This window comes from Electrona antarctica, assembly GCF_951216825.1.
Source record: "Electrona antarctica genome assembly, chromosome: 7".
NCBI classification, from domain to species: domain Eukaryota; kingdom Metazoa; phylum Chordata; class Actinopteri; order Myctophiformes; family Myctophidae; genus Electrona; species Electrona antarctica.
The window spans coordinates 27,965,107-27,976,665 of NC_136812.1; the positions used below are offsets into that span (position 1 = coordinate 27,965,107).

The window sequence follows — 11,559 nt, forward strand, 5'->3', positions numbered from 1 at the left end:
TTTAGATTGGTATTTGAAATTCCCAGTTTCAGTGAACGCCCTGAGTTTAATGTGTACTTGAAGGCAATGGTCAGATCCAGCATTATTTTTGAGCGGTGCCTCCGCTCCATTACGCAGCTATGTGTGTCTGTATGTCACGGAAAGCTGCAACACAGCAACTCTGTCACTTCTCGACCGTTTCGGACGCGGGGTGGCTCGCCGGAACGGGGCCACCCCCCTGGGCGGGTTCCTGGGGGTCTGGATGTTGCTGGGACCCCCGGGGACCCCCACACGGTAACTCTGTCGCATCGCTCACTTTACACGTGTGATTTTAACTCTAACGGTGCACTCACACGGGCAGATGAAACGATGCAATGACGCGTTGAGTTGATTGGTGCGCACGCACGCACGCGTGCGCGCGCGCACACACACACACACACACACACACACACACACACACACACACACACACACACACACACACACACACACACACACACAAATAAATAAATAGATAAATCTAGATGCTTATTGGAGATTCAAACTTCAGTTCAATCTACAGTTTATTATCGTTTAATAAAATAAATCCCAAAGCTTTATAATAAATATAGAATTTGGCATTGGATACTAAGATAAGTTAAAGGGCCACTTCACACCTTTTGCAACCAGATCTTATTTTAAAACACTTTCCTGGGGTTTGTATGTAATGTGTGTAATATGTGTTTTTAGTTATTTTAGTCATGACGCCATGTTTATGACTAACATTTGTCATGAAAATGTGGGGGCTCACTCATAGATATAAAACAAATCACACCTGTGTGAACTGAGCGGTGCAACTATACATTTATTGTTATTATGTTATAGTTACTGTACTGTACTGTACTGTACTGTGCTCTGTACTGTATTGTAATGTACTGTGCTCTACTGTATAGTGTACTGTGCTCTGTACTGTACTTACTGATTATTTTTGGAAAAGATCTTTGAGAAATAACAGAATTACCGCGTGGGGGTCCCTGGGGGGTCCCCGGAACATCCAGACCCCCAGGAATGTGCCCAGGGCTCGTACTGTAGTGTACTCTGTGCCACTTTACTCTGTGCTGTACTCTACTGGCCACATGGGTGTGAATGGACAATGTCCACAATGAATGGACAATTCTGGACAATTTTGAGTGTCTCCCACTGTAATTAGACACAAAAGTAAACAAATCTCTGCGATATTGCCGGAGAGGTGTCTCTGTATTGTTTACAGTCACTCATATTTGATACAGTCTGTTTCTATAGCGAAAATGTAACTATTTCAGCAGCAGTAACATTAGCGTTTTCTCTCAGTCAGTTGATTCTTCATATCCATATGAGTGAAACGGCCAGGATGATTTGTTTTACGCAGTTTGAAAAATAAACCAAAGCATTATGGTCATTAGGAATTCAGCAATCCAGTCAAACCCTAGTCAAACACACCAACTTTTTTTTTCTGGCCATAGGGGTGCACATTTCAAATTGTGCTACTGTTATGTACTACAAATAACCTACTATTAACATTGAGTGACTGCAGTTTCTTCCAGCGGTGAAGATTTTTGACGGGCTAGCCCCTTCTATGCCCAGCTTTCCGGGTTTGTAAACACAAACAGCAGAGGCCAAACAGCAGAGGAAGATGGCATCTTTAGCAATAATCATCCACAATATGATTGATTGATTTGTAGGTGACAATATAATTTCCTCCTTTTTTTTGCATTGGTAGCCTATTAATTTCAAGATTATAGGTCAAAAAGTCCCATCCAACTATAGTCCCACAACATTGTCTGAATTCACCCATGATAAATATATGAGGGGACATTACTAATTGCATTAAAATAAAAATCACACCCGTGTGAAGCGAGTGGTGCAACTCTGTGTGGGGGTCCCAGGAAGTTCCAGACCCACAGGAACACGCCCAGGGTGCCGGCCCAGTTCCGGCGAGCCGCCCCACGTCCGAAAAGGTTGAGAAATGACAGTTACCGTGTGGGGGTCCCCAGGTGGGTCCTGTACTGTACTTCACTGTACTGTACTGTCACACCCCAAATCATCATATTGTGTGTGTGTGTGTGTGTGTGTGTGTGTGTGTGTGTGTGTGTGTGTGTGTGTGTGTGTGTGTGTGTGTGTGTGTGTGTGTGTGTGTGTGTTAGGCTGCGCAACAGTGACACTTGGTGGTGAAAACCAACCAAACGCAATTTTCGTGCTCGGACAGACCCAGCCAGGGACGGACACAGCCAGCCAGCCAGGGACGGACACACAAAGCTCCTTAATGGAGTGCATGGTTGCACCACTCAAAAATACAGTTATTGTTTGATGTGCAGTGATGAAATAAGCTGTGTTTCCTATATTCATTTATAAAGCATGTTTATCATTAATATCTCCCTGGAGGCATCCTGATACTGTCACCTTTTCCCTCTGGTCCATTTGAGTCACAGTGCACTGATGTGATATTAGAACTGCAAGAGGCATGAGCCAAACTGTTCTGCTTACAACAACCACTAGTCAATTACGATTCACTAGAGCTGTCATGGAGCTTTATACTGTATTGCAATGCACTTCCAATGAATACATTGTTTTGCTGATTTTAATTAAGCTCGACCGGCCTTTGGCCGGTCTCACTCTAGCGCACTCTAACCCGTGTGAACTGAGCAGTGCAACTATAGGCTACTTTACTGTAGTACTCGTACTGTACTCAGACTGTACAATACTTTACTGTTCATACTGGACCATACCGTACTGTACTGTACTACTCCGTCGTACTGTAGTCGTACTGTACATTACAGTTGGCTCCTGAATCTCTTTATGGTTGTGGACTGTAAGACATCAGTTCATATCGTTGCTGTCGGGCAGAAACATCATCCATCCACCCATCTTCAACTGCGCATCCGAAGTCGGGTCGCGGAGGCAACAGCTCCACCTTCTTCCCTCTCCAAAGCAACATTAGTAACTTCATATTTCAATTATTTATGTTTTTCGTAAATTAACGCCCTTCTCCATCACACATGTGTGTCGCACAAATATAGTGAAAATAGCATCTTTAAGCTCACAATGCGTCATTATAGATGCTATTTTCACTATTTTAATTTGTTTTTCATATGAAAATCACACCTCTGTGAAGTGAGGGGCGCTCTTGTCATCATCCAATAAAAAAATGAATATACTTACCATGATACAATGTTGTTGTTTTTTTTAAACTAATCTTTTCACCATGATCATGTAAGATGACAACTGAATTTATGTGATTGGTTAGCCGATTTGCTCGTCTACATATGACGTAAATTCTTCTTTCATTGTTAATGGCAAATGTGAGACGTGGCGGGACGGGACGAAAAGCTGTATATGAGGGGCTAGCGCCCCTCAAAAAGGAATGCAGCCATATTCAACCATGTGGGTCATGTGGTTCTGTGAATGGATTCATGATTGGAACCAGGTCCGTGGCAAGATGCTGAATGCCAAATGCTGGTTACATGCATGCACTATTACCATGGGTCAGCTGTTGGACACAGAAGGCAAATTACTCTACCACTCCAAAATTCAGCTCTTTAAAAAAAATACTGGATGGATGAGCATACAATAATTTATAACCTATTTATAACCTATATGTTCACTTTTGAATCAACAGAAGGCACATGGATTTAAACATAGGCCTACCAACAACTTTTACAAAATGTGCATCCAGTTCTATATCCAGTGTATGTGCTAAAATCTGCAGTGCTAAATGGGGAGATTGCTGCTATTGAATAAGGTCACCTTGTCCATTATAAAATAGTTTATTATTTTATACTGTATACATATATATGTTCAACAAAAGGTCACTAAAGCTTAATGTATACTTTGTTGCGCAATGATGTCACTTGCTGAAAATAAGGGATTTTTCTAAATTTTCTAAGTTTCAGCGACCGACACAGTCATTCAATGAAGTATACATTCGGCTTAAGTTTGTGTACGTACTGTATTGTATAGCTTGCATAGCATTCTTTATATACTGTACAGGTGTATAACACCTCCACTCTCCTTACCATGTAAATGCATGGCTTCTCCTCTCTGTGACCTTTACTTCTGTTTACACCGACAGTCTTTGTTCCCAAGGTGTTGAGAGTTGTTGGGCGAGACACATTCCTCGTTGTTCGGACATCAATTATGTATAAATAATAATAACCTTGGACAACTGCTGATTTGCAATGACACTTTCATTACAATGAGAGCGGGCCTATAACTCACTGGTGTGCATTAGTTATTAATGCTCGGGCACGCCAGCTTTACTTTGTCATTTATTGCTTCATCTCTATGCCTTTTTAAATATTCAGTAACTGCTGTATCTACATTTACTGTCTGTGATCTGTGCCTGGAGAAGGCTTGGGCAATGGCTTGTGGTGGGAGATGACCTAGTTCTAATGGACGTTTGGGCCTTGCTCGCCAATGCCATTCTACTCTGTCACAGCTGCCCACAGGCAAAAGCTTCAGTTTGGGACAACAACAAGCCAAAGACGGTCTTTACTTTACTGTTTATCGTATTATTTGGTTATTAACCACATATACGTATTCAGGGCATATGGTGCATATTTGACAAAGTAGGTGAACATTTGGTGAAATACAAGCTTACAATACAATCTTTTTTCTATTTGATGTACAAAGATGTACAGTTTATCCGGTTTATCAGGTATCAGGTTTATGTGGTAAGCGTTTTGGGAAAGCTCAAGAAGTATATAATCTTAATATTGAGGTTGATGTAATATAGCTTTGTCTTTAATCATCATAAAAGCTATGAGCTGCACTTTTCTACCCCGCAACTGCGCTGTTATGTATCATGTTTGCTAGACCCATACAAATAAAGGATAGATGCAGGGTGGAAGGACTTCCACGAATGCCATCACTGTAAACAAGCAGAGCGCTGTGAATAGTAAAGCCTTGAATTAGCCTTCAATGAGCTATATACATATCCCTTTTGGCAATGGATGTTTATTTCCTGAGTAGAGGATTGAGACTTAATTTTGCTCTACTACAGTATAGCTCTCAACATGGTGTTGATTTCTCCATGAGGTCAAAGGAAGTAGTGGAATAATACTGTCTGGAATGTGTGAGACTGCAGTGAGCCTAAATGTTCATGATGTTCCATTACTGTGAATTTGACCTGCTCCTTAAAAGCTACACTCGGAGAGACAGATGACGTCTATAGGCATGCCAAGTTATGCCATTGAGATATGAACACCAAGTATTTCTGTCCCTAGAAATACTTACTTGAACTGATTCTATATGACATTTATCCTCTACAGATCATGACCATAGCTCTGGAATTTCATTTGAAATAACATAAATTAGTGGATTATTTGGCTGGCCTATAGGCCTAATCCTTGCCATTAATGCATCCCTTCATTAAAAAACAAAACAAAAATAAAACCTTTGTTATGCATATTGTTCTCTTTATACAACATTTCAAACAAAAATGTCCTTGAAAGATACTGTTAATTATAGCACTCTGGTTTAGGTACCATTAATAACCAAATGTATCAAGTAAGACCTGTGCAAATCCATATCCTGCATGTGCTATACTCCTTCAACCATTTAATTGATTTTGAAAACAGATGATTAAATAAATAGACAGACCATGCAGCCGTGCCCATGTCAAATAGGAGTTCATTCATTCTTAAACTTAACAGCTGCATACTTACATGCTCAAGCCCGACTCTTATGAGTTGGGTTGGGTGGAGAGTTCCATTGGTCTTGATCTTCCGTTTTGGTTTGGACAGATACAGATACGATTATTGTATAATCAATTCAACAAAGGGTAAATATATCCACCTTGTACTTGCTGTATGCAGATATACAATTGAAGAGGAGGTTTCATATTCCCATTCTGTTATCATATTAATAATATGTTTGTGTAGCCTATTATGTTTCTGTATTAATAACCTTCCTCTTATATGTATCACATGGCAGGGGCTGATATGTGGCACATTTGCTGCAGGTTAAGGAAATATTTGTGCGCATAGATTATTTTCAGATGTCATAAGAATTAGCTATGGGAGCTTTGTATTGCAAATGGAATGAAATAGTTTTAAAAATCACAGAGGAAATATACAAAATATGAACTTACAACTGCTTTGGTCCGTCCATTCAAATCAAGCATCCCTATAGCCATATAAGTTTATGTTGGAATCCCCCATCTTTCATCATTATTTTCCATGAACAATTCGAAGAAGTTCGAAGTTGTGAGATTGCCTTTTTTTGTACAAGTATATGCAGTATAAGTGTACAGCCCTTCAGGATGTAATGGTCTGTGGTGGTTCTATAGTTTTCATTATCAATGGGTGCATACTTAATTATGCCCATTTAGGTGGAGCAAACTAAACACAATTGTTTCCTTTTTTTAAGGAAACAATCTACAGCATCTATACAGCTTTAATGTTTGTCTTTCAACGATGCTTGTTTAAGAAAACGCCATATAATAAAGATAAATGTAATGTTTGTTTTGAAACATTAGCACCCGTTGCTTAAACAAACATTATGTTGTATAATTGATGTTGTAAGATGATAAGAGTGCCCTTTTTTTTTTTTTAATCTATAGCAAATGAAACGATGATGTGTATACAGTCTCTGACAGCCCTGTGGCCGTGGATTTGGTGCCTTGATGACCTGTCATGCAGAAGTCAAATTAAATTTTAAAGAGGACATAGACCACATTGTAAAAAAAATATTATATCTAGTCACATTATATTTAGATGTAAAATAGTTAATTCATTGATATTGGGGTGTTTTTCTCCCACACACAAATGCTAATTTCTTTGTGCACAATTGGTATATTTATAAATAGCTGCAGCATTGATGCATGCAAAAGCTGTCTAAAACCAATATAGGCCTATGACATACAAAATGCGCTGTCATTTGGAGGCCTCTCCCCACCTGCATGTGCAAATTTGCAGGTGCGGCTATATAGATCATTATCTTGCACGCGCTCCTGTGCTCTCTGTCCGCGTGCATAATAGTTGAGCGCAATGGTTTATATAGGCCTAAATCACACAAATCACACAACGCCTGTACAAAACACATGCGGGCTACTGCAGTGCATAGCCTACTGATGAACCCAACTATAATTGCTTAAATCCCCCGAATTTCCCAAATTCGTTATTTGTGAGGGTAATTATTATTATTATTATTATTATTATTATTATTATTATTATTATTAATAAATAATAATAATAATTGCACGTGGACATGCTTCGTCCCGACTCCCGTGAAACGGAACTCAAAAATTAGGCTATAGTAATTTGTATTTCAATAAAAGAGTGAGAAGCAATAGCTCAACAATGTATGGCGGCACGCATGGAGCGTTTGTTTGTCCATTTGACGTCAAGTGTGTATATTAAGCAGGGATCGTCCATTGTAACCTTGCACTTGTTAGAGTCAAGTCTTTCCCACCCGTCACTACCGAAATAGGTCCACCATTAAAAGCCGATGAATCTCAGCAATTTCACAGTGACCATGTGCCAATATAAATTATATGTCTATATACTTATGTAACTGCTAGCTGCTTATTTGTTTTAATAGATGCAGCACCATTCGATAAGCGATGCTCCTTAAACGACGTGTTGTGTGATGTTTTCCAGTGTGAAGTATTTCTTTGCCCTGCTGTAATAAAGATCAAGGTGTCAATAAACGCCCTCTAGCGGCTCGTTCCTTATTGGCTCTTATGGTTTTGTGCATGTCAGTCTTCAAAATTGTTTGTCTAATTGCAATTTAGCTTATCAAATGGGCGAAATAATTAGAATATCACGAACTCTTATTCACAATACATATGTTGTCTTTCTTTTCAAGTCACTATGAACATTGTTATTGTTGTAGGCATCATAAAAATAATCTATCATGCTAGGCCTAAAAAAATGAATTGTCTATTCAAATATATAATCTTGGTCTACCCGTGCATTTTTCAGGCCGTATACCCATCTTACAATTAAAATGTGAGAAATAGGGGAAATATAAAAACCTTTCTTCAACAGATTACGAACATCGGCAGTGTGGTGGTGGTTATATAATGCTCGTAAAATGGTCTCATTCATAATAATAATAATTACAATATAATAAGGAGTCTGTCGCGGAATGGCCACCCGCGTGACAACTGCTGCATCAGCACCTCCTTCGGTGTCTGAAAGTGAAAAGAGAGAGACCCTTTCTCTTTTCCCATGGGTATCAGATAAATATAGCAGCCCTCCTAACCCCCTTGTCGCTGTGTGTGTGCTGTGCACCCGCCTGCCCGCCCGATCACCATTTGCTGTTTATGTAAAAGTGATTAGCCAGACACAACTGCGAAACTAAGTGTTACTTTTATAGTAGCAGGTTCTTGTTAGACTATCTGGGTTGTCTTTCCTTGTAGAGAAGTACCCTCTCCCCTCTGCCCTGCGCCGTCCTTGTCCTCGTTGGGATGGAAATGTAAACCTAATAATGTTGTTGCACATGTGATTATTCGCTCTAATTTCTAAATATAGGCATATACCTACATTTATAACACAAATACGTGAACCTATAGTATTAGCATATATTTGAATCGAATTCACACACTGTGGTCGAGTTTATCATTTGTGATTATTGCATGTGTGAATGTGAATTTATGTATTTATTCGTAACAAAAAATATTAAAGGTTACTATAGTCTACAGAAAGAATTTAAAGCAAACATTGTTATATTAATTGTTTTGATATTTTGTAATGACAAGTAGGCCTACAAAATATATAACGTTACAGTATTTATGTCTACATCATAAATACAATATTCGTATAAATACATGTAAATTTCCCTCGCGTTCCTCGTATTTATTAGAGTTATAAATGTAGTTACAGTTTGAATAATTCTCATGAATTTGGCTAAATCTAGGGTAGTAATAATTTAAGAAACTTGATAAGAAAAAAATAGATGTTAATCCTTTCTTAGGTTTATTTACAAATGAATCCAGTTTACAACACAGTAGCTACATATAATTACATATATTTGATTTTTTATAAACAGGCTATTTCATCGGAGCTTTTTGTGTATGAAAAGGAAGCAAACATTGTGCCGATTATTAGTCCATTTGAAATGAGCTTCCAATACAAAAAGAAAGTTTAAAATAGGCCGATGGTCACGAAAAGCCCCTCTAACAGATATTACATTTCAAACAACAAGGAAACGAAAGAAACTGGTAAATGTCAAACAAGTAAAATCATTTTTCCTTTACAAATATTTACAAATATTACCTGTACAGAAAGCTTTCCTTTTCGGGGTTCTCTCTCTTTTTTAAGTCTTTACATGGCTACATAGTCCAGTGCTGCCTATTATTCGTGCTGTTCATCTTCCCAATAATAATGTCTCTATACAAAAATAAGAGTTTATTGTCTTAAGTTAGCCTACTGAGAAGGCCATTTGGATAGTGCTGCTGCTGACGGTAAAAACTGTCCGGATAGAAGATTTGACGGCACGCCGAGCATCGGCGCCATCGATGTCCTTAGGGAGAGGGATTGGGCGCTCAATAAAGCCGACTGAACAGTCACCGGGGGCCGCAGAAAAGTCTGAGCAGCACTGGAGCTGGAAACTCCAATGATGTTCTCTATACTAAACGATGGTCGACTTGAGGGCTCGGACTTGATCATCGACGCCGCGCTGAGGCTGTTTAGTTGAAGCTGCAAACTCGGGCTGAGCTGCGTGTTGAAAGCCTTTCTGTTCAACTCCGTGGAGGGTAAGAGGGGGATAGTCGGCGGGAGCATGGGACCCACGGGGGGCATGTAAGGATACTGCAAAACGGGGTGATGGGAATAGGCAGCTGGGTGGATTCCGTAGTGGCGCCCGTAGGGATTCCCGATGCTGTACGCCCCAAAACTTTGCATCATGAGTGCTGTCTGCTCCCTGAGAATGTCTGGCTGGTGCCTCTTGAACCGTTTCCTCCTCCTAAGAAAACTTCCGTTGTCGAACATATCTTCCGACTGTGGGTCCAATGTCCAGTAGTTGCCCTTGCCGGGGTTACCCGGCTCCCGGGGGATTTTCACGAAGCAGTCATTGAGAGACAAATTGTGACGGATAGAGTTTTGCCACGCAGGAAACTTCTCCCTGTAGTATGGGAAGCGGCTACTGATGAACTCACAGATCCCACTGAGGGTGAGCTTTTTCTGCGGACTCTGGAGGATGGACATGGTGATGAGAGCGATGTAGGAATAAGGCGGCTTTACCAGGCTGTTCTTTGGCTTCTGGATGGAGCCTCCCGAGGCTGCGCTCTGGTCGTCTCCTTTCACGGTCCCCGTCTCTCCCTCACCAGAGCTCTCGCAGCACGGGCTCCCCCCGCCGGACCGCATCTCCTTCTCCACTTCAATATCCTCTTCCACCTCCTCCTCGTCTCCTCGGAGGTCGTGTATGATGCCTCCTCCTCCCGGGCTGTCGCAGTCGCTAGTGTCCCTCTCCATTCCCTCGTCGTCGCCCTCTCCCACCACGTCGATATCCACGTCCTCGGCTATGAGCACGGTTTGGCCGGACATGTCGCTGGCTCTGTCGCTGCCTCCAGACAGGGTCATCTCACAGTTTACACTTTTTACCGGAGCGTAAACAAGCTACCGACTGGGTGAGTGAGTGAGTGCACACACACACGCACACAGTGACACACACACACGCACACACACTATAGCTGGCTCTGTGTAATTCGCCCGTCTGGAGATCGGATGTCGCCCAAAATCTAAATGCAGTTCGGAGCGCCCGGGCGCAGTGTGCCAGCCAGGCAGCCAGCCGGGGAAACTTACACTATAAAGATAACGCCCCACCGTGTCGCTGGTGTGGGCCTGTGGGGTGGACTTGTCTCGGAGTTTTGTAGAGTTTGCGTCCTGCTGCCTGCCGTGGCTTCGCGTTTCTGCCGTTCCTTTCAGTCTGTATATTTCCTACGAGTGATTTCTGAGCGCGAAGTCGAGATGACACATGCTTGTAAAGGACCCCGGCTTTTTAAAGGACCGTCTGATACATTACTTTACCCACTTTAAGATATACTATCAGTGCGCATCACGTGGAGAGTGACGTCACACGCCCCCTCTCGCTGTTAAACCATGCAAACTGAAGTTGTTTCATGGATTTGTCAACAAAGGGACAACAGCAATGCTGCTTTCCGCTGCTTTGTGCCTGTGTTCGTCCGTCATAGACCATTTAACGGTGGCACAGGGAGGAGGAGGAGGAGGAGGAGGGGGAGATGCATGATTGAAAGATCTGATGCGCATTAACTCCGCTGCGTAAAAATCCAAATCTTAACTTTGCTTATGCAAACTGTGTTGAAAGCCGCTGAATGACAACGACAACAGCTAAGTTAATTGCATTTATTTTTCGTTATTTATTTGATGCCTTTACATTTTGCATGTGTGGGTATAGGGGGATTTATTTTATTAGTTTGCTTTTTGTAGGTATGCATGTTACAGCATGCGTAATTCGGAGACGCGCGCGCTTGGGGATTATTCGTTTTTATGTTTATTTTTCTGGCGCGTTGCAGTCCGACTCCTACCTCCAGTCTATGCTCTTGTGGAAATTGAAGTTGCGACTTCCATGATGAAGTGAGCCTTAATCCTGCAGGATTAG

The 11,559-nt window shown here is 41.3% G+C and overlaps 1 protein-coding gene across 1 annotated transcript; it reads right to left on the reverse strand.

The window, feature by feature from the left end:
• Positions 1-8,903: 8,903 nt before the first annotated feature.
• foxd3 (forkhead box D3) lies at positions 8,904-11,037 on the reverse strand. Its single transcript, XM_079505056.1, has one exon. The coding sequence runs from the start codon at positions 10,518-10,520 to the stop codon at positions 9,366-9,368; it is 1,155 nt and encodes a 384-aa protein (XP_079361182.1). The 5' UTR covers positions 10,521-11,037; the 3' UTR covers positions 8,904-9,365.
• Between the last annotated feature and the right edge of the window lie 522 nt (positions 11,038-11,559).